At 33.9% G+C, this 24,563-nt stretch overlaps 1 protein-coding gene across 7 annotated transcripts in view; it reads right to left on the bottom strand.

Annotated features, from left to right (window-relative positions):
• Window positions 1–24,563, bottom strand: part of LOC142334498 (uncharacterized) — a 653,384-nt gene that overhangs the window by 67,400 nt on the left and 561,421 nt on the right. For 5 of the 7 annotated variants that reach the window (XM_075382580.1, XM_075382581.1, XM_075382583.1 and 2 more), the window contains 4 exons: window positions 16,028–16,126; window positions 15,663–15,735; window positions 15,501–15,583; window positions 381–572 (listed from right to left, as the gene is read on the bottom strand). In XM_075382580.1, the coding sequence (XP_075238695.1) occupies window positions 381–572; window positions 15,501–15,583; window positions 15,663–15,735; window positions 16,028–16,126 (447 nt within the window). The remainder of the gene's footprint in view (window positions 1–380; window positions 573–15,500; window positions 15,584–15,662; window positions 15,736–16,027; window positions 16,127–24,563) is intronic. The other 2 variants (XM_075382584.1, XM_075382586.1) reach the window with 1 other exon arrangement.

The following is a 24,563-nucleotide window of genomic DNA, read 5'->3' as shown; positions in this document are numbered from 1 at the left end:
TCTTGAAAAAAAGACAGCGCCCCAATACAATTCAAATTCTTTGAATTATAAAGAACCAAGAGCACCGCAATATAGCTACGCTCAGCTTACAGCTTCGCAGCTATAATTATTTCAAAATCTTTTTCACAAATGTCGCTGACACAATCTCAAAAGAGCGATTTTGCAAAGGTACACTTAATGTAGGCTGGATAAAAATCTCGCCGAACTTAAACGAAAAGGCCCGGAACATTCATATGAAGCCTCAAAAAATCAATTCTTCCACCATGAAGTCGTATGCAAGCCAGAATTAGTCAAAGCTGTTTAAAATTTTTTTGGTCATCAATAGGAGATAATAACTGAAGTTGAGCGACATTGAAAAGAAAAATATGGGGAGAAAGTACCTGAATATTTTGACGCAAGCCATTATCAGCTGATGATGCGCACACATCATTAGGAGCTTCCATTATATCACAGCTATTTTTGGACATAGACAACTCATTAGTTCCATTTTTTGGCTTATTCGGGGCAAGAACATCTTCATCATCAATTGTGGGATAATATTCGTCATCTAATAGCATTCGAGATCTCCTTTTCTGAAAAACTCTTAATATTCGGGAATTGGGTACACCACCAAAATTTATTCATTATTTTTGAATTCCTGGCATTTCTTTGCGGCGAAACTTTTTTTGCAGTTCAGTCATCTCCATGTGAAAATATTGACCTAGCCAACAACAGGTCATAATTAGTAATTAATAACAATAATTGTGGCTTCTGCGTTATCGCAGCGGAACAGCATTAGCCCTACAGTAGCCTGTTCTCAGCTGTCCTTTTTCTTATTATTCCCCACATTCCAGACCGTTCTTTTATGAGCAGCATTGCTCTCTCTTTTTTTGGTGACTATTGCCACTTTTTTTCGTCTGAAACTTTAACGTGGTACCATCATTGCAGCCAACATTGGTCAAGCTATGGTCAACCCGAAGCTGTGGTTAGGTAAGAGCTCATCCTCACACAGACTGCTTCACGGAGTCAGGGGATTGAACTCTCAATCATTGGCGTATGAATCACACACCTTACCTCTCGGCTATCACGCCAGCAGTTGACTTGTATGAGCCAAACGCATTTTCAAAACAAAACTGACAAACGTAGGACAAATTACTCTGCTCGCAAATGAAAGGTGGGCTCGATTCTATTGTAGCCTCTATACCAGCTTAAGTATAGGGGAAACTCTACCTTGCTTTAGCGGAGGGCTATCTCTTAACTAAAAGGCTCCAAATGATGTTTTTCAAATTATTATAGACCAATATACAGACCACAAGTGAAAAAAAAACATTTTGGCGCATTTTTGTAACAAACTAATAGAGTTTAGCTGCTTGAAACTCTGAAATCAAAAATCGGCGGCAAAAGGAATCAGTGGAAAAGATAATATATTGCATCAACCAAGACATAAGACTAACGTAAGTGCTTTGAACTTCATTCGATAGCCATTGATCTAAATTGTTATGCTCAACACAGTGCTTCAGACATTCACTATGATGTAAACGGAAAAATTGCAGGAAAGTAGCAAAATGTCACCCAATCAAAAGTGATTCAAGATGCTTAGTTGTAAGAATATTAAAAAAAAAATAAAAAAACAAATGAGAACATAAGTGCGATAGCTTTGTTGACCGGAAGTCTCAAAAATCTTTTAAAAAATGAGACCTGAAAAACCTCAGAAAAATGATGCTCTAATAATTTCCTAATTGTACTGTAGATATGCATTAATGTACCCCTCATTTTTACTGATATACCATTACTTGAAACAAAAAAACTTGCCAACTAAAAGAACGGCAACCTTGGTACACATCTATCATAAAAAATGAGAGGAAAAAAACAGCAAGTCAGACGCAGGCAAAAAACAAAAACACCAAAAAATAAAGTAAAAATCTACGAAATAACACATCCCAAAAGCAAAAGTTGCTTTATCAGCCACTTGACTAAAAAATTGCTTTGATACTTTGTTCAGAAACACCAAATTTCTTAGCTAAATCTTTAAAAACAAGAAACCCGCCGGCCAGGACATAAAACGAGACAAAAATCGGTAAAAAATACAAGCACCAGAATTTAAAAAAAAATACTAGAATCTTGCTAAAATTTGCGAATCTTAATTAATTAAAGCCATTTTTGTGCTGTTAAAATCAAAACAGACACGTGCTTTAAAAAATGTCAATTGGCCCCTAACAAACATAACAGCAAAACGTCGAAAAGTTAAATTAGAATATAACACAATTATGTGTCTTTCAATTGGCAATACTGACACATGTAACTCGAAAACAGGCATGAAAAAATCTCGATCTATTGCCCCCCAGCGTAGTAGGAAGCCCCCAAAATCATAGCAAAGTGCTATATAACAACACATAACTTGTCATTGGGGTACAAAAACACACACTGCGGGTCCGACCCCGAACAGATTGAAAATTGATCATCGCAAAACCATTATGAACTCTGATCATCGTCAATTGAAGACATTGAAGACCGAATTAAGCAAACAGAACTAATAAAAAACAGAAAAAACAGTCACCTTTGCACTTTGAATTTCTGTCTTCCCTATAGGCACGGAAGACTGCCAAAGCCAGCTTAAGAACTCCAATGCTATTTAGGGCCACGAGGGCTTCAACTGTTTATAGTTTTTAAAGCCCTAAATCATTGAAAAAATTGTGACACATATTACAAAAACAAAACAGCACCAATATAATCCTAGTTTTTGGATTGTAAAAGGACTTTTGACTTGGATTCAATTTGACTTCTGGTATGGCGCTGTCTATTTGCAATCCAAAAAGTTGAATTATATTGGTTCTGTAGACAAAAGTAGACCTAAAATGACTCCGCGCATTTATCACAGCTATTAAAATTGAGAGCCGACTAACTGACCCACAGGCGGGGCAAACTAATTCAGAGGGGGATGTAGCCTTGATAAGTCAAGCGTGAAAAAGTCACCCGAGAAATGAAATTTAAAAAATGCCCGGTCAAGGGAAAACTATGCATACGTGTACAATAATTTCATCAAATTTCGTTCGAGAGCAAATAAAAAACAGATTAACCGATTTTCTATAACAGTTTTGTGTCAGCAATTCGTTGCGCCTCAACTCAGACTCAACAGAAAATTAGGTTATATGAGATGTAAAATTAGATTATCTGAAAATTAGGTTCTAAGATTGAGAACCGCCCTCCGCACCATTAAACAGGCTCCATAAGCATATTGAAAAACAGTAACAAATTGAAACAGAATAAGGAAAGAAATAAACCTAGCCGTTAGATTGCCGAAATAGCTGCGGAACAGAATTGCGTGAGATTAACGATAGCAACAGATTTTATTGTTTTGACCATATTTAAAATATTTTGTCAATTTGTTGAGGAAATTCAAGAGTCCATCCAGACAAAATAGTGAGTGAGGTAAGTCAGAACTCAAAAGTAAAAATCACGAATTGAGTGAAATTGAAAAACCGAACTCAAAGCCTAGCAGTTATATAATAGCATTTGAGCAGTTGACAATGGTTATTGAATTTAAAAACAACTGGAAAACTTGTGAAATAAACTAGATAACTCCTACTCCGCAATTGCCAAACGTTAAAATTCTATTTTTTGAAAACCCCAGAAAACAAAAGCAAAAAGACGATTATCAATAAATCTACAAACTTTGTATCTATAATGGAATTGGTAATGCTGAATACATAAAAGAACTAAGAAACTGAAAAACTTCAAATACACAAAAACAGTTTGCTCACAAAAGTTGAAATTGATATAATTCAAATCAGAAGACTAACAAAACAAGATAAATAATCATTTGTACCTTCTGAATTTAGAGACTTTAAAACCTGAAAAATACCACACAAACAGCAAAAACTCGTCCAAAAGTCAAAAAGTAGAAAGAAATCACAAAATTGCACAATGAAAGTCCACTTTAAACTTTAAAATGGTCAAAACGGCTATCGAACCCTAAATCAGTTCATCAATTATGTAGGAAAAAATAATTTGCCCGAGAACACAAAGTTAAAACAAAAAACTGCTCTGAAAGGCCACATGTGATCAAAAATTTCCTCACTTAGAAAAAAAAAATTGCAACCTCTTTCCGATGTGAAAAACAACTCTCTCTCAGAACACGGAATGAACAAAGATCACTATAAAACTTCCCTCTGCTTTGAAATTTTGTTTAGCAGATTGACCTAAACCCTTGCTGTCACCTATGGAAATTGACTTTGACACGGCAGTTGACGCCTGAGCTATAAATCGAAGATTATTCTCGGAATAAGCAAAAAAGGCGAAAAAAGGGCTAGTAAAAGATTCGGGAAACCAATTATAAGACAAACCGACCAACGTCGGATGAATTGCTCTCGAAAGACAGGTAAACGCAATTTAATCTCGAGGATTGTAGCTTAGAAATGATTTATGGATGAAAAATGAACCCACAGGGGTTCGAACTCAAAACCTCCTCGATGCCATCTTACCCACTAAGCTACAATGGTTTTGCTTCTCTTTCGTTCCTAATTTATTTTATATTAGAATCAAACTTGATTTCAGAATGAGAGCAACCTAGATCACTCAAAAATGAAGAACGTATGCATGAAAACTAACTCAAGAAAGAATGTTCTGGAGCGAAAACATAAAAACGTTTAGGAGAAATTTTGCATAAAAATACATGTTTACAATATTTGCCACAAATTTCGTTCGAGAGCAATTCCTAAAGTGATCAGAAAACTGAAAAAATGTACAAACTGAAGCCAGATCAATGCACACGAACAACAATTACCAAGAAAGCAAATGTTGCTCAAATTCCTTTTCCTCACCCTTCTTGAAAATTATTGATAGAAATTCACATGGCAGAACAATGAGCTTCGTTATTTAGCTTACAGTTTCACCAATATAGAAAACATAGCTGGAAAATTACTGGAAATAAGCCGCCAATGACCCTACTGAACGAAGTCGGGATTCAAAAAACTCGAAAAAATTGGAAAAATTGGCGAAAGCTAAATCTTTCTAAATGTGGAAAAAAATTGTTTTAATTTGGTTTGCAGTTTCAGAAGATTCCATAAAAATAGTGAATTGCCCGTAAATTGGAGGGATATAAGCGTAGAATTAGAACCAATTTACAGTATACTCTAAGAAACATTGTTAGTTACTGAACTGTTTCCAAATAATAGGTCTTAGTGCCCAGGCTTTATTCGTTTAATACAATCCGTAGACTTGAACATCCTCTGTTTTACCATACAGATCTGCACCCCATTCATTATCATGTAAACATAAACAGAAAATTCAACGTACTTTTCAACATTCTTACAGAAGCATCAAACTAAGACAGTCAACGAAGACCGTGACCCTATATGCGCAAAAATGAACAAAACTTAAACAACCATTAGAACCTCTCAATTTGCAAGCTTTTAGTGTTGAAAGAATAACAAAAAACAACATTTTATCAAGATATTATTAAAATTTATTCCAATGCGCACAATAAAACTTGTGGAAATCAATGGCAGGCAAAGCGAAAAGGATAGTAAAGTAAACCAAAAAGTAAAGTAATTGGCAAAAATCAGAATAACATCGATAACCAGCGGCGTCAACTAAACAATCCATAATTAGATAAGTAGATATAAAAATCAAAAACCCTAACAACGGCTTATTATAATACTTTAGAAGTCATAGGTTACCTTTTATTGGTTCTATGGCCCCCAAAGGAGCAATAAAACTACAAATGAACGGAAGAATCATAAAATCACAAATAATTCGAAAATAAATGATATCTCAGTCAATAAAAACGTTAGGTAAAAAAAGACCCACTATATTGACCCAATATAACGCTGCTTCAAAACGCCAAAAACTAATTGTTATTCTTGAGAATAATCAAGAGGACCACGAGAGAAAAAAAACAAATAGACTAAAAAGACTAAAGGGACAAGACGAAAAGAACCTTTTGTTTTTTTAGAAAAGTGTTAAAATTATATAAAAACGACTGCTCTGAACTCGAGCGATTAATTAGATTCAGCTATAGCAACTGATGAAATCTGTCAGTTGGGAGATTTGGCGATCAGACAGCAAAAAGTACATTACTAGCAGAACTCAAAACCCCAACAACATTTTCAGAAAGCGAACAGCGTATAATCATCCTTGTTAGCAGCATGAAGAGCATCCTTAGCAACAAATGAGACTTGTCATAATCGAGAATAAGAGATGAGAGAAAAAATGAACAAAAACTTGCAAAACTCAAAAACTCGCTAAAATTTGTGAAAACAATTAGTGGCAGGTCATTATAAGCATTATCTTTGAAAATACCCGGCAGATTGCCGGAAAACAGCCGCCGTTGATTCCAATAAGCATGATTGGGATTGAACGAATAGAATATATTGAAAAAAAAAGATTTTTGTACAAAAATGTTTTTTAAGTCCAATTTATTTTGATGGCATTTCGTAGTTGAACATACTTCTGTTTCTTAGAGAGAGGCTACAGGGGCTACTATCAACACCAATAAGCATTAGAGGTGGTAACTAAGACTTATAGGAACGACGTTCAAATAGCGGGCATCTAAAATTGGGCTTTATGGGTTTATCCCGTTTCTATTTCTGACTTCAATTTTTTATACCGACTCTGTTCATTTTGAATTGCTTTGCTTAGCAACTGATGTTCAAATTCACTTTTAGCAGAATGAGAGAAGAGAGAAACTAGCCTAGAGAAGTCAAAAAGATTTCACGCAAAATGTCGGAAAAGCGGCAAAATGGTAAAGCGAAAAAAAGTTTGACGAAGTAAAAAAAAAATACGAGCGCAATAACAGCCGGCTGAGAAGATGAGGGCGGCTATTAAAAACAGTTAAATCGAATAAAAGGATCCTTTTGAGCAATAGCGTCCTAATAAGATTGAACGATAAGATAGCAAAAAGTACACTAAATACTCTCAAAACCTTAAACAGAATAGATGGTGTCAAAGTAATGAAAACCACTAAAATTGAAATCAAAACATTCAGGATCATCTGAAGCTCTGCAGCAAACACTGAGACTTGGAATTAGTGTTATTAAGAGATCAGACAAAAGTATAAACATAGCCGTCAAATCGAGGGGAGAATTCCGCCGTTGACGCCCATCCGAATTGAGAGATAAAAACAAAAAAAGAACAGATAAAAATTTAAAGTTTTTCCTAAGTTTCAAAAAGTGTTCTTAATTGGTGTGCAGTTTCAATTAGATTCTAAAACTATACTTAATTCAGCTTCTAAAGCTTAACGGAAGCCATTAAGCTTAATAATGTCAGCTGCAAATCGCTCCAAAGAACTTTGATAAACTAATGCACGTTGACTTAACGACCGGCCTTCATCGGTTTATCCCGTTTCTTTTGATTTTGCTGTTTTGACATTGAGCGTATTCACTATATTATGTATTTCAATGCGTGAACGAAATTGAAAACGATTCAATTGAAAAAGAGAGTGAAGAAAGTCACGAGTCAAAGGTGAAAACCAAGACTGATATAAAAAGAAAAACGTGATCAAAAAAGGTAAAGCGAAAAAAGATTACATCTATATAATAGCAAATAGAAGGCTGACAGCGGTTATTAATAAAAAAGACAAAAAAGAATAAAGACAAAAATTAATTATTCAAAAAATGTTTTTGACAACAAATGGTGTCGAAGCCATCAAAAGCACTAGCTGCTCGTCGAAGAATTCAAGTAATTGTATTTAAAGCAATAAGAACACATACGTATCATACTAACGGTACTCAAGAGAAGAAATAACAAAAACAGAAGTCAATTTGCCGCACATGAAAACAACTGGCTTCCAAAAACCAAACACATGTTCACATACCAATTTCTGAAAGGCGTTTTAAATAAAACGTCTCAAAATTACTCATTTTTTCGCTATCTTTACTACAACAAATGAAAATCAACACTTTTGTAGCCATTGGTTCTCTAACTATCTTATAACTAAATCATAGTCCAATTCAATTCGGGTCTCGAGCCCAAGACTCGGACGACGAAAAAAAAACAACTCTCTCTCTCTCTCTCTCTCTCTCTCTCTCTCTCTCTCTCTCAGAACACGGAATGAACAAAGATCACTATAAAACTTCCCTCTGCTTTGGAATTTTGTTTAGCAGATTGACATAAACCCTTGCTGTCACCTATGGCATTTGACCTTAACATGGCAGTTGACGCCTGAGCTATAAATCGAAAGTTATTCTCGGAATAAGCAAAAAAGGCGTTAAAAGGGCTAGTAAAAGATTAGGGAAACCAAATGACTACACCAAATGAATATCAACACTTTTGTAGCCTTTGGTTCTCTAACTATCTGATAACTTCGGGTTTCGAGTCCAAGACTCGGACGACTAAGATTTTGATCTAACAAATAATAAAAGTCACTAAAAAAGAAGCCTTATTCGGGTCATTTTTACGTGATATTAGTTGTGAATTGCCACCAGTCGAATTGCGAAAATATAATCAATTTTAAACGAAGCTTAATTTTGATCGTCGAAAACTCAAAAAGGACGTAAAAATGATCAAAAATTCAAAAAAATTTTGAAAATGTTGAATGAAAGAAGACACACGACTACAAACATACCCAGCAGATTACCGGAAAATAGCCGCCGTTGATTCCCATAACGAAGATTGCGATTGAAAGAAGAGAGAAAAAACTAGAAAAAAAACTATTTACAAACCATTTTAAAGTGCAAACTATTTTGATGTCATTTTGGAGCTGAACATTCACCTGTTTCGTAATGAGACCACACAGGGGCTAGTATTAATACATTTAAGCATCAGAGATTGTAACTAAGAACAAAGTTCAAGCAACAGGCATCTAAAATCGGGCTTTATGGGTGTATCCCGTTTCTATTTCTGATTTCGTTTTTTGATATTGACTCTATTTATTTTGAATTGCTTTGTTGACCAACTGCTGTCTAAAAATATTTTTAGCAGAATGAAAGAAGTGACACTAGCCTAGAGAAGTCAAAAAGATTTCAAGCAAAAACAATTTGTTCCACAAAATAAAAATTATAGCAGAACAAGTCCTGACGTACAAAAAAAGAATTTTCATTGACTAAACAAAAACCAGACCTAGAAAAAACGATGAGTGAATTGGGAAACCCATATCCAAAAACATCAGATAAAAAACAGAAAATCAATTTCAAAAAGGCCGCATGTGAACAACAAACCACTAGCGTGAAATGGGAACTTGGTTCAAACAAAAAAACTAGGCCTAGAATGAACTAGGAATGGATTGGGAAGACAATTAAGAAACAAATCCGATCCAAAAAATTGAAAAAAAACCAGCAAAAATCAAAGTGAAATTGCCGCATGTGAAAAAACCTAGCGAGAAAGCGAATTTTTGTTCAAACATCGTTTACTCACTCTATTTTAAAATTAGAGCAAAAAAAATTCACGCTGCAAAACCACTCGACTTTTTTCTCTCCATTTCCTGTTTCGGCGTAACCAAAACCGCTACTCCAATTTGACTTCAAAAATCATGAAAATGTCTGAACAGATCTTGAAAAAGAATGCGCCCCGAAACAATTCAAACTCTTTGAATTGTAAAACATAGCCGGCAGATTGCCGGAATAGCTGCGAAAGAATAGACCTGCGTGCCATATAATAGAGATAGAAACAGATACAGATCTATATTGAAAAAAAATCGACGCAGCTCAAAAAACTAGTCTAAAAAACATTCAGCGATAAATTAAAAAAGCTTGTTAAAATTCATTCCACAGACGCCTCTTATTAGGGAACTTTACTGCATATAGGAGTTCCTTTGACCTTAAACAATTTCAAATTAAATTTAAGTTTTAAAGTGCAAAAGTCATTTTATTGAAGGAGGTAAGTCACGTGTGATCAAAATCTAATCACGCAAATAACCTAAAAACTTTTGCTAAAGCGAGTGAGAAATGACGTCACGCGCGCAAATGCCGTTAGTGAGAGGAAGAAGTCATTCAGAAAATTTGATTTTTTCAACTTTGCTGTGTGAACAAATGTAAAACGAAAAAAGAGCGTCAGACGACGAAACAAAAAAAACCAAGAGCACCGCAATATAGCTTCGCTCAGCTTACAGCTTCGCAGCTATAAAAAAAATAGGAGCGCTATGACAGCCGGCTGAGAAGATGAGGGCGGCCATTAATAAAGTCAATATTAAAAGCTTATTTCCATTTGTCTGAATAATAGTGCTAACAAATTCAAAAAAATCAATAACAGCAAATTATACAAACGTTTACACTATGGAACCTTAAAAACACCACCTCTGTGGAACAAATGAGACGCAAAATAAACGGACAAAAGATAAGGAAAGACGAGAAATTTGTCAAAAGTCGAATTTCAAAGAAAACTTCGAAAAAGTGCTATCAATGTCCTTCAAAACACGAAGGTTTTGAGAACATCAAAGCTTTCGCAAAGCCTTCAAAAGACGAAGGTCCTTCAAAACATCAAATCTTTAAGCTTTACACCGCTAAACCATAACACATTGAAAAGCCTACAAAAAGTTGTAAAAAAACTACCAAGCCAGCAATTTGCGAAAGAGCAAACGCAGCAGCAACAAGAAATTAACTCAAACTTTATTTAAAACCAATGATCTCAAAGTTGCAAAACCATTAACGATCATCTGGAATCATCAAAGAGATGCAACGTAGATTCTTTATAAAGGAAATGAGACCAGTCAAAATTGAGATAGAGCGCGCGGTCGAAAATAAAAGAACAGCAATTTAAATTAAAAGAAATTTTCTCAACTGATAAAGAAATAAGCTATTAGGTGAAAATGTTCTAAATTTCACTTTAGATTAATCAGAAAATTTAGGAAACCTGTTATCAATGACACGTTGTTAAAAAACCGACAAAACAACAAGAATGCAAAACCGAAAATAGTTCAGATGTTTAAGTTTCAATTATAATGACTTTAATGACTTGTATATCAGTTTTAGTGAATAATTTAATCAAAAGTTATCTAATTTTCGAGTTTTGCGACAAATAAACATTTTTGTTAAAGCATATTACAGAGAGAGGCAGAAATTTCATCAACTGGATTAAGTGATAAAACAACAAAAAACAAAAAACGGCCAAGGCTATCAATTGCCCCAAAAATAATTCATGATTCTAATCTCAAAAAGATCGCGAAAGCAAACGGCAGATAATTATCTTACAAATTAAATTAAATCTTTTCAAAAAAATGCTCAAATTTACGAATCAGAAAACCACTACCATTACACTTCTAATCACTGCAATGAAGACAAAAAACAACACATACTTCTTCCTTGATGTACAGATGCTATACAATATGATTTTACACTAATTCAAAAATTAAATTTATCATAACAAAACATAAGCAGCAGAAAAATATTCGAAGGAAAAAAATCGTTTAAATTAATACCGACGCCGGAAGAAAATTGTAGTAAATAGTAATAAGTAAAAATTTTGGAAAAGGCTTGCCAACAAACTCTCAGTACTTCTTTATGTTGAATGAAATCAATTGCAAACCAAAGAAATGACGGAAATCTAAGAAAAAGCTGAAATCATTCATTTTTTAACAACAGAAAAATCAATATATCGAAAATAAATGTAGGTGCCAGGACAAAGCTAGAATGATACTAACTAGAATCAGAAGAATATGGGCACAAAGTAAGGAACACCATAACAAAAAGACATTCTTGTTCTTTGAAAGTTGAAAATCAAATTAAAAAATAAAAAAAAAACGAATATATTTCATTGTTCAGCATTCGAGATATAGAAAATATAACTAATCATCCGATACAAAGATCTATCCTCCTGAAGAGAACATAAAATTAGGCAAAAGCAGAAGTCAGACATACAAAATATTGAAACATTTTGCAAAAAAATGGTCAAAACACTTTTAAGACTGCATTTATGAAAAAGTTTTAACTGTTTTTCAAAAACTTAACGTCAAAAAATGAATGAATGTTTATTGAAATAACATTGAAGTCCCTCACGTTGCACAAAGACTATTTCTAGTAATTAAAACCAAAATAAAAACAATACAATTCAGATTCTTTTAATTGTAAAAAGACAGCTCTATAATAGACAGTGTAAAAATAGGAGCGCTATAATAGCTGGCTGAGATTTTTTTCACAAATGGTGTCGAAGCCATCAAAAGCATTAGCTGCTCGTCGAAGAATTCAAGTAATTGCATTTAGGCGCAATAAGAACCCATACGTATCATACTAACGGTACTCATAAGAAACAACGAAAATATCAGTCAATTTGCCGCACATGATAACAATTGGCTTCCAAAATCCGAAAACATGTTCACATACCAATTTCTCAAAGGAGCTTTAAAAAAACGTCTCAAAATTACTCATTTTGTCGCTATCTTTACTACACCAAATGAATATCAAAACTTTTGTAGCCTTTGGTTCTCTAACTATCTTATAACTAAATCATAGTCCACTTCGGATCTCGAGCCCAAGACTCGGAGGACTAAGATTTTGTTCTAACAAATAACAGAAGTCACTGAAGAAGAAGCCCCATTTTTACGTGATATTAGTTGTGAATTGCCACCAGTTGAATTGCGAATGATTATAAATTCTAAATGAAGCGCAATTTTGATCGTGGAAAGTGATAGTGCAAACTATTTTGATGTCATTTTGGAGCTGAACATTCACCTGTTTCGTAATGAGACCACACAGGGGCTAGTATTAATACCCTTAAGCATCAGAGATTGTAACTAAGAACAAAGTTCAAGCAACAGGCATCTAAAATCGGGCTTTATGGGTGTATCCCGTTTCTATTTCTGATTTCGTTTTTTGATATTGACTCTATTTATTTTGAATTGCTTTGTTGACCAACTGCTGTCTAAAAATATTTTTAGCAGAATGAAAGAAGAGTGACACTAGCCTAGAGAAGTCAAAAAGATTTCAAGCAAAAACAATTTGTTCCACAAAATAAGAATTATAGCAGAACAAGTCCTGACGTACAAAAAAAGAATTTTCATTGACTAAACAAAAACCAGACCTAGAAAAAACGATGAGTGAATTGTGAAACCCATATCCAAAAACATCAGATAAAAAACAGAAAATCAATTTCAAAAAGGCGGCATGTGAACAAAAACCACTAGCGTGAAATGGTAACTTGGTTCAAACAAAAAAAACTAGGCCTAGAATGAACTAGGAATGGATTGGGAAGACAATTAAGAAACAAATCCGATCCAAAAAAAAAACGAAAAAAAAAAACAGTTAAAATCAAAGTGAAATTGCCTCATGTGAAAAAACCTAGCGAAAAGCGAACTCTTGTTCACACACCGTTTACTCACTCTGCTTTAAAATTAGAGCGAAAAAAATTCACGCCGCAAAACCACTCCACTTTTTTCGCTCCATTTCCTGTTTCATAGTGACCAAAATCGTTCCTCCAATTTGACTTCAAAAATCATAAAAATGTGTAAACAGATCTTGAAAAAGACAGCGCCTCGAAACAATTCAATTTCTGTGAAAAATAAAAAAAAGACAAAGCACCAATACAATCCAATTCTTGGATTGTAAAAAATTGGATATCAAATAAATTTAATAAATTAAGTTAAATTTTTCAAAACGAATGCTCAAATTTTAAAATCAGAAAAGCAATATAATTACATTTCTAATCACTGCAATTAAGACAAAAAACAACAAATGATTCCTCCCTGTTGTACACATGGTAGACAACATGATATTACATTAATTCAAAAATTAAATTGATCATAGAAAAGACATAAGCAGCAGAAAATATTCAAAGGCAAAAAATCGTTTAAATTAATACCAACGCCGGAAGAAAGTTGCAGTAAATAGTAACAAATAAAAATTTTGGAAAAGGCTTGCTAGCAAACTCTCAGTACTGCCTTATGTTGAATGAAATCAATTGCAAACCAAAGAAATGACGAAAATCTAAGAAAAAGCTGAAATCATTCATTTTTTAACAACAGAAAAATCAATATATCGAAAATAAATGAAGGTGCCAGGACAAAACTAGAATGATACTAACTAAAATCAGAAGAAAGTGAGCACAATATAAGCAACACCATAACAAAAAGACATTCTTGTTCTTTGAAAGTTGAAAATCAAATAAAAAAATCAAGAAAAACGAATAAATTTCATTGTTAGGATTCGAGATATAGGAAATATAACAAATCATCCGACACAAAGATCTATCCTCCTGAAGAGAACATAAAATTAGGAAAAAGCAGAAGTCAAACATACAAAATATTGAAACATTTAGCAAAAAAATGGTCAAAACACTTTTAAGACTGCATTTATGAAAAAGTTTTAACTGTTTTTCAAAAACTTAACGTCAAAAAATGAATGAATGTTTATTGAAATAACATTGAAGTCCCTCACGTTGCACAAAGACTATTTCTAGTAATTAAAACCAAAATAAAAACAACAAACTGACAAAAATCGGAAAAAAACTACGAAAATCGGATTAACATATGTACAATTTTATGAAACAAAATTACATCGAGGTAGAAAAAGGCGTTGAGTATATGGATTATCAAAAGGAAGTTGTCATATTAACTGAATTTTGACAAAAAAACGGTTAAAAGATCCAAAAATGAAGAATTTAATAGAAAAAAAGCCAAAAATTAACTAAAAAATCAAGAAATGTGCCAATTTTCAAGTTGAAACGCATTTACAGGCTCTGCGAAACACTGTGGCATCAATTTCCGAGGTTGACATTTCAAGATAGCATCTAATAAAAATTAATTTTACAAAAAACCAAATTACAAGCAACAAATGGGGCCACTTAGACCAAAAAAAACGGCTAAAAACGGTTATCTATTCACTAAACGCAGCGCATGATCAAAAAATTTCTCTCGCTCAGAAAAAGCTGCCATGCAGTTCTCAGAAAAATTCAGTTCTCAGAAAAAAATTCTGCCCACGGCAATTTTACTCACTTTCGCTTTTAGGTCAAAACAGCGTCTGAACGAATAGTACTTCCGGTAAAAAAAAAACCTTAAGAAAACCAATACTCCTCTTCGAGTCGTAATAAAAAACCAAGAGAAGGCCAATAATAGCCCCAGCTATCGCTGTGCGGCTATTCAAAAAAATAAGTAAAAACACCTCTAATATTCCTTTTTGAGTTTTTAACACTGTGGTACCAATTTGCGAGGTTTACAATTCAATACAGCATCGAATAAAAATCATTACTACAAAAAACCAAATTACAAGCAAAAAAATGAGCCACTTAGACGAAAAAACGGCTAAAAACGCTTATCTATATGTGCCATTCAGTCAGAAACTAATTTTCAAAGTCAAAAAGTCATTCACTAAACGCAGCGCATGATCAAAAAACTTCTCTCGCTCAGAAAAAATTAGTTCACATGGCAATTTTTTTAACTTTCGCTTTTAGGTCAAAACAGCGTCTGAACGAATAGTACTTCCGATTAAAAAAAACCTTAAGCAAACCAATACTCCTCTTCGATTCGTAAAAAAGACAGCGACCCAATGAAATTCAGATTTTTTCAATTGTAAAAAAAACAGCGCTATAATAGCCAATTGAGAAGCTGAGGCGGATATTAATAACTACATCATACTTTCGAGAACAACTAATCAACTAACTTTCTGCGGCTTTTTGGCGTCTTGCGTCTCAAAGGAAACAGGCTGTTCGACTTCCATTGCGGCATCTGCACTTGTACGGATCGCTGGAAACGAAAGCATGAATGAGAGAAACATAATGGAGAACTCGCGAAAAAAATGACAATAAATGAACAAAGAACTTACATCTGAGCGCACAAGGCCTTACATTGGCCATAACACTTCCGTGAAGTTTTCCAGCTCTTGGCATAGGTGTCGCCTAGAAATTAAAAGTTGCTAAATGAGCCGAACATTGAAAATCGGTAGCTTGATGACACTTCTTAGGTACTGTTCCCCCACCCGAATATAACCATCTATAATTGATATTTTACATTATCAGTACAGTGTGTGAATTCTAATGGCTACTATAGCCTCTTATTAGGCTATAAAAATCATTATTAGTGCTAAGACATGAATCAGTTTTTTTCACTCAATTTGATGCAAATCAGAATTTTGGTCAGAAGATTAAGAAACACTTCCATTTCGTATTCACAACATTTGAAACAACATACCTCCTTCTTCTTTGCTGAAAACGTATCAACTACGTCCGAAGCGCCATTCGCATCGGCTGACTCAACTGCTGAGATGTCAATTCCTGAATAATTGACCACCTTGAAAACAGAGGAAATGATACTGAGATGCATCTGCAGTAATAGATAGAAAAGCTAAATTGTCGAGTTTTCAACCAATATTTGAACAGAATAAATGCTTCTAAAAAACTTCACCTGAATGCTGATAGCTCCTATCCCAAGTGAACCACATTAGCTAATGGCTAAACTCGAAATGCACCTACTGAACTTTTTATCCTCGAAAACTTTTCTTAGACAACTATTCTTGATTTGAGTTGCAACGAGCATTAATAATTTACAAGCATTGATGTAAAAAATGTCCGCAAACCCCTAGCTGGCTGCAACTTCCGATGTGCCCGCTATTTTAATTTGGAGTTATCTTTGAAATCAACTAATTGCGAAAAAAAAATAAAAAAACGAATGTTATTTGATATATATTTTTACATATAGTTAACAGAGGTAAATTAACAGAAAACTATAAAGAAAATCAAGTCTGCCTACCATTTGCCCAAAAGTTGCTTTTCAGTTGACGCGAAGAAAAACTGTATAACGGAAGCCTAACATTCGTGAAGATAAATTGATTATGAGGTAACATTACATAACAACATATTTAAGGAGAAAAAGACTTAATTTTTTCCCCATTCTATGGTGCGCAAAATTCACTTTGGCTACAAAAAAATCTTGACTTATTGTGTGATTAGACCACAATTTTCGGTGGAAAAGCTTTAAAAACTATTAAGAAACCGACAGAATGAAGAAAAAATTGCCATTGACACCCAGATTTTCATTGGGATAGAAGCAGAAAAATAAAGCAGAAAAATAACAAAGACTTTTTTTTCAAAATGCCAGAAAAAATTCTTATTTGTTTAGCAGTTTTAATATGAACACGGAGAATAATACAGATTCATGCTTCTAAACATGAGGACATCAGGCTCCTATTAATACTTATTAGCATTCATTCTATTCAACTCAACCTTTTGCTCCAAAGTTCCCAATTCCTTAGCAAAAAGTGTTTTTTTCCACATACTTCTTCTTTTTTTTCAACAAACATTCGCAACAAGGAACCTTTATCGATTCACTATATTCCTCAATTTAAATTGCTACTTTTGACGACTAATTTCTTTTCTTTTTCCCTACTCGAAGTACTGATTAGAAAAACAGTTTGGAAGACTCCGTAAACGATTCTTAGTTGCGTTTGTTTTACTCCTGGGCTATAAGCACAACTAATTAGCAATTTAACATACTATATATATATATATATATATATATATATATATATATATATATATATATATATATATATAGCACACATAGGGAACTGGTATGTAAGGATTAAAGTAAAAATGGAATATCAAGGAATAAGCAAGGAAATAAAGTTAAGCAGCCAAACACTCAGTGCGCTAACCGAAGTCTCACTGAGATCACGAGGCTTGAGGGCGGGACACCCCCTCTCAAGCAGAGAACACAGCTCCTCAGAAGTGCGAAGCTGATTTTCGTTCGGATGTAGCTTATAGTGTCGGCATTGAAAATCTTCACATCGAAGAAAGTGCCATTAAAGCGGGAGCCCCACAGAGCGTTTGACTTGAAGTCCAGTCGAGCGTCATCATCAGTAGTGGTGGAATTACTCGAAAAAATTTCTCCATCGAGCCACTGAAGTTTTGGTTCTATCTGCACATCATGGCAAACGTCATCCATCAGGTTTGCAAACACGTCTCTGTTTTCGTTGTGTCGTAGGTGCGTTTACCCGCCTTTGGCGCAATGTAGGGCATGGGTGAGTCTAAATTCTTTCCCGCATGGGCATATGGCTGGCGTGTTCTTCGCTTCCCAGGTGTAGCGAAGTGATATTCCATCACGGAACTCAGTCTTCGTGAGGTCAAAACCATGTTTTGATAAAGGAAGCACGAAAAGGTCAAAACCATGTTTTGATAACAGAAGCGCGAACATTCTGCTAAAAAACAGAGGAATACAGTGGAGTTTGACTCAAAAAATTAGACAGGTATACAACCACAAAACACATCCAAGAATTTTATTTATGTTTCTTTAAGAAGATTTTGAGGAAAAATATTCAGAAAGCTGACTAAAACCATAGCACATTTTAGAAAAACGCTGACCATTTTGAGCAATGCAGTTGAAAATGTGTTCATTGAATTAAATAAGAAAAACTTAACGTCCAAGGAAACAGCGAGTATTCACAGAAAAAAATTGTCACAAAGTTTTTAACGAATAAGGCAAAATCTGATGACCAGCACTGAGATCAGAGTTGTTGGAGTTTTGCAATCCACTCAAAATTTCAACAAATTACGTCATTTTTAGATCGAATTTTATTATATTGTGCCTTTAGTGGAAATTAATGAGAGAGGCAAGCCAGGCAAAACCAATGGCTTAATATTCAAACAAACTACATTATAGAAGCATGAAAACAATTTTGCAGATGAAATTGTTCTGCTATATAAAAAAAATCATTAACCGATCAAGAACAGAGGTAGATCAAATTGAAAAAAAGATTTTTGACAGAAAAACAAACTTTAGAAACCACGAACAAGAGAAGAGTTGAGTAAAAAAATAGCTCTTTCATTCATTTTCAGCAGATGAAGACATATGACAGGGAAAAAACTCATACAACGGAAAAAATGTGGAAAAATTACAAAAAGGAAATAGGAACTTCAAAACATTTCAGATAAAAAACAAACAAAAAAGTTAACTGTCGCGTCAAAGCACACAACTTAGTAAAATGTTTCAAAAAAGTGTCTACCATACAATTGCGGTGAAAAGAAGGCAAACAATTGATGAAAATTATTCGAAATTTTCAAGCAGTTTTAATTTGGAACTGATACAAAGCAAAACGAATAAGCCATAAGATACAGTAAGAGAAAACACATTCAGACTCGTAACTATTCTAGAAGGCAGAGAAAACGTTGGAAAATATAGGGACAAAAAATAAAAAACAACTGAAGCCGCTTTGTACTATTTCAAAATCAATCGGCGGTTAAAAATCAAGTTTCCAGTTTCAGGCACAAGAAGAAGCACAAAATAGCGTCATTAGCAAGACGTTACAAACTTAAACAGTGGTTCACTGTCCAAAAACCTCAACCAAAATCACACAATTTTACAAAATAGACTTTTGATTAAAGAGATTTTCAAAATGTGGTCTTGATAAAAAAAAACGTTCAAAACGAATGCCAAATACACTGTTTAGCACAGCCATCCGACCAAGTTCTATTGCTACCTCTCAGTGTATCATTTTCGCACATGGTATCTATCTATCTCTCGGATATTAGTTATATCTCTGCTGTTATTCATACTTGACTAACACGATAATCAAATCCTAATCTCTTAAGTAAACATTAAACCTTGCATTTGAAGTTTGTCACTCCACAGGAGGTCTGATTACTATGCAAGTAAATTAGTGCAAAATTATGCTCCGTCACATGTCTACTGCAAGACATATGTCAACTTTCCCTTATCAGTAAACACTCTTTGGACTCTTATCTACACAAACACCTGTCGCTCATCACAATTCTTCTGTTACATCAATCACTGTCTACCCGTTGAGCAATCCCAAAAATCAATGGTCAGTACCTACCTCTCGCTTGTGCAAGAGCAGTGACTGCACACTTAGTTACATCTCGTGACCTAGGTGTCAAAGTCTTTCGGGATGAATAAAATGAGGAAATGTTTGGTGAGAACTGGTTGCATGCTAATATTTCCTAGATAACAACCAGTTTGAGTCGGTTGAAATTTTAAATAGCTTAACCAGTGGACAGACCCAGAAAAAAATTCTGAACGCGTCTAAGTCAAAATTGAGCGGAGGGCAAATTCTTTGTCACTAGCTGTCATAGATTATCACACATTCAAACTCAATAGGCGGCCGGAAAACTATAATTTTCGGTTTTAGGCACTTGGATCTTCTCGAAACACCAACAGCCGGTCACATCCGAAAGCGAAAAAACATCATTAGCGACCTTAAGTTATAACCTGCAAAATCAAAAAGTCAAAGGTAATGCTCCACGATGAATTGAATTTTTGCGTCTCACAGGAACAGCTTCCGGTAGTTCCGGGGTGTTTGTAAGCTTTCACTCAACAATTCGGCGAGCTATTCAGTTCTCAATTGAAGTGCTAACTTCCCTTCTGCGAAAGCTGATATTTCGCGTGTAGCCAGAAGTACACCTCCTAACCATTCCTAATAAAGCTACTGCTCAATACACATTATGTACGTCCAATTATAACAATTCCACGTTCGCATTTCCAACGTAACATTCGGTTTTTTTGGAGGTGCAAAAAATTTCAGTTTGCAGAATTTTTGGTGCTAAAAGCTCGAGAGTGGCCGGAGGATCGTGTTGGCAAAATGTTTACCCATCCAAAGACCATTGGGGAGTCTAACCTTAAAACATGGTTCACACCCAACCCAAAATTCGGGAAGGGGAAGCATGGTCTGCTAGGTGATATTGTTCATAAAACTAGTAGGTGCTTAATAGAGTTGATGGGAAAATACACGTGAAAGAAAGATCCCTTGAAGTTTGTGGGTGGATTCCCTCTTTTATCAAAATATCCTATAACTAACCTAATCAAGTTTTTGCGAAAATTAACCAGCATCTCGCCGTGTCAGGGCTCAAACGATCCAAAACGAAAACATCAATCAACTCGCTCGCTGCAATATTAGATATTATATTGTTTGAGATAACTGTTGCAGTAAATTTACAAATACTGACAATTGAAATTCTTCTTAAAAATAACTAAATCAAAGTGTTAAATCCTATTACATCTAAGAAAATAATTCAACAGCTTCCATTCAGGCTTCACGCCTCTTGTTGGAGACAATTTTTGCTAATAGTTAAATAAGTTAAATGAAAATCTAACTTTAAGGTAATATAACTGCTCAAAAAACCATATAGTTCCTTTCATGGAAAATTAAAAACGAGGGACCTTAAAAATAAAAAATTCCTCAAAAAGTTATCAATTACCACAGTATTATTTTGTGAAGAAATACATGCCAGAAAAAAGCAGTACTCGGACACCTTTGAGTGTCAGCAGCTGCAAAAAGGTCCCAAAACTCTAATTGCCGGGCCCCATGAAACTACAGAAAACAAGGAGGCTCGGTAATGTGCAACCGCACATAAGGTTCCGACCCCGCTCATCCACAATTTTCACATAACAGTCTACCAAATGAGGAACAGATAGAAAAACCCAAAAATTATTTTTGGGAATCCCAAAAAACCCAAGTATTTTTCAAAAAAATAGTGCATGAACGAAAAGATAACCTCGAAAGCAAACACCTCAGTTGAGTAAAAAATGCTGCATTAGATTGATGAGATATGCCAATACTAATACAGCGAGTTCAGACGAACACCAAAATCAAACAACAACAACATTAATTACATCAAAAATTTTTAAAAAACAAAACTTAATAACAAAGTCAACATACCGTCAGACAAAAATGAAACTAAACAAAATAACATAAAAATCACCAGAAAAGGCCAAGTTAAAAAATTCACTTATTTTTTTACATCAACGTAACGAAAACCATTAGAAATCAAGTAAAATGTCCCAAAGGTTTACGATTACCAATGCTTCTTGAAAAGGGCACTAATACCAGTCCTTATTGAATTTTTTCTGCGGCTAAAAAGAACAACAAAAAGACAACAAAATTTCAATTTAAACTTGCCAGAAAACTCCGTCGAAGCCGTAAAGCCATATTTTCGCCCTCAAAATATGTTTGATTGCACCTTCTTAAAACATCAACAATATATTAAGTGGCCTTTCATTAATGAGACAAGGTAAAAAGTACACAAAAAAGAAAAAGGGCAAAAGTAAGTATTACTTTTGACTTTTTTGAAACAAAATTACTTCCGAAGTCATAAAAGCCATTAATAACAAAATCAAGTAATTAAAAAGGTTCGTTTATTTGTCCAAAGGAAGCACTTGAGACGTGCAATTATCCAGAATATGTCTTGCGTCTACAAAAAGAACGTCAAATATGACAAAAATTAAATTAATTTACTTTGTGAAAAACGGTTGTCGAAGCCAGTAATGTCATAACGAAATCTTTAAAAAATTACATTTTGTGACACCAATTCTTTTTGACAGATTTCTCTTAACACCAAGGATGTCATATTTGACCTCTAATTAACTAGAACAGATAAAAAAAGACAATAAAAAGAAAATTGCGAAGTAAAATTTTTTTTTATTTTGAAGAATAATTGTTTTCGAAGTCATGAAAGTTATCAGGCATCTACTAATATCAGAATATCAGCTGATCTATTCTTCCATGAAAAGCCATTGAAACTTGTCATTATAAAGGAAACTTCGTACGACTAAAACCACAAAATAAAAACGACAGTTAAAGACAAAATTAAAAAATTCAGTTAAATCTTCAAGAAAAAAGTGACAAAGCCGTCAGAACGATAATTGATATCCTTCAGGATTTTAATATCTTCAAATTGCCTTATTTTGAACGCCAATAATGTGATATGGTAACTGTCAATAATGTTAGAATGTGACAAAACTAGAAAACGTGAATAACTTGCAAATATATGATAAAGAAAAAAAATCTGAAATCTAGTAGTAATCAAAGCCAGAAAACAATAACTTAAGGCTTGAAACAGCAATAGATATTAAATTTTAAATCAGTAGAAAGAAAAAGCATTCTTTCGTTGCTGACACTAAGCTACAAGTTGACCAAATTAAGAAACACTGCTGGCAGATTACCAGAAAATAGCCGCAGTAGCTTCGTAGATCTGCGGTCTCAAAAAAAAGAAAACAGTAGAAAAGATAGACCAAAAAAATTCATCTTTTCATTGAGGCTGGTAAGTTACAATTTGATTTAAAATCTGTATAAGTTTGTGCTGCCTCTATTAGCTGCTCACAAATAACCTTCATTTAGAGTGACAGACAACCATTTGACCTTATCTATTCGAATTAAAGTAAATAAAAGTCAATTTAAGAGTGAGGAAGTCATTTTTGAGAATGAGGTAAGTCAAGTGTGACCAAAAATTCAATCAGGCGAATGAACACGCGAAAGCACGGAATTCAGTTGAAATTTCACGAACGAATGAACAAAAAGCAGATTTGAAGTTGTTTTGACGTCATATGGTCATAACAGAAATCGCGATGACAAAACAAAAAAAAACAAGAGAAGGCCAACAATAGCCCCAGCTATCGCTGTGCGGCTATTAAAAAGGAGGAAAAGTTCAATAAACCATTATTTCTGTGAAGATCAATTATTTTTCAAAGTCAAAACCAGCGCAAGCTGTCAAGTAAAAAACTATATGCATCAACTTCGAGCTGCTTAGGAAGCCAATTGGACCTATCACACCTGAGCTTTGACTTGATATGTTCTGTTCTTTAGTTGATATAAAAACATCAATTAATGTTAAAAAAAATTTAAAAAAACAAAACTTAATAACAAAGTCAACATACCGTCAGATAAAACTGAAACTACACAAAATAACACATAAATCACCAGAAAAAACATGAGACCAGTCCATAAAAGGTTTGGTAACAATTAGACAAAAAGAACAAAAACAGTCAAGTTAAAAAATTCAATTATTTTTTTAAAAACAATTAACATCAAAGTAACGAAAACAATTAGAAATCAAGTAAAATGTCCAAAAGTTTACGATTACCAATGCTTCTTGAGAACGGCAATAAGACCTGTTCTTATTCAATTTTTCATGCGGCTAAAAAGAACAAAAAGACATCAAAAATTCAATTTAAACCTGCCAGAAAACTCCGTCGAAGCCGTAAAGCCATATTTTCGCCCTCAAAATATGTTTGATTGCACCTTCTTAAAACATCAACAATGTATTAAGTGGCCTTTCATAAATGAGACAAGGTAAAAAGTACACAAAAAAGAAAAAGGACAAAAGTAAGTAATACTTTTGATTTTTTTGAAACAAAATTACTTCCGAAGTCATAAAAGCCATTAATAACAAAACCAAGTAATTAAAAAGGTACGTTTATTTGTCCAAAAGAAGCACTTGAGATGTGCAATTATCCAGAATATGTCTTGCGGCTACAAAAAGAACGTGAAATATGACAAAAATTAAATTAATTTACTTTGTGAAAAACCGGTGTCGAAGTCAGTAAGGTCATAACGAAATCTTTAAAAAATTACATGTTGTGACACCAATTCTTTTTGGACAATTTCTTTTAACACCAAGGATGTCATATTTGACCTATAATTAACTAGAACAGATAACAAAAAGACAATAAAAAGAAAATTGCGAAGTAAAAAAGTTTTTTTTTTATTTTGAAGAATAATTGTTTTCGAAGTCATGAAAGTTATCAGGCATCTACTAATATCAGAATATCAGCTGATCTATTCTTCCATGAAAAGCCATTGAAACATGTCATTATAAAGGAAACTTCGTACGACTAAAACCACAAAAAAAACGACAGTTAAAGACAAAATAATTCAGTTAAATCTTCAAGAAAAAAGTGACGAAGCCGTCAAAACGATAATTCATATCCTTCAGGATTT

This window comes from Convolutriloba macropyga, chromosome 2 (genome assembly GCF_964194025.1).
Source record: "Convolutriloba macropyga chromosome 2, txConMacr16.3, whole genome shotgun sequence".
Taxonomy (NCBI): Eukaryota; Metazoa; Xenacoelomorpha; order Acoela; family Convolutidae; genus Convolutriloba; species Convolutriloba macropyga.
The sequence above is the reverse complement of the archived record's forward strand: the minus strand, read 5'-3'. Positions and strand labels throughout refer to the sequence as shown.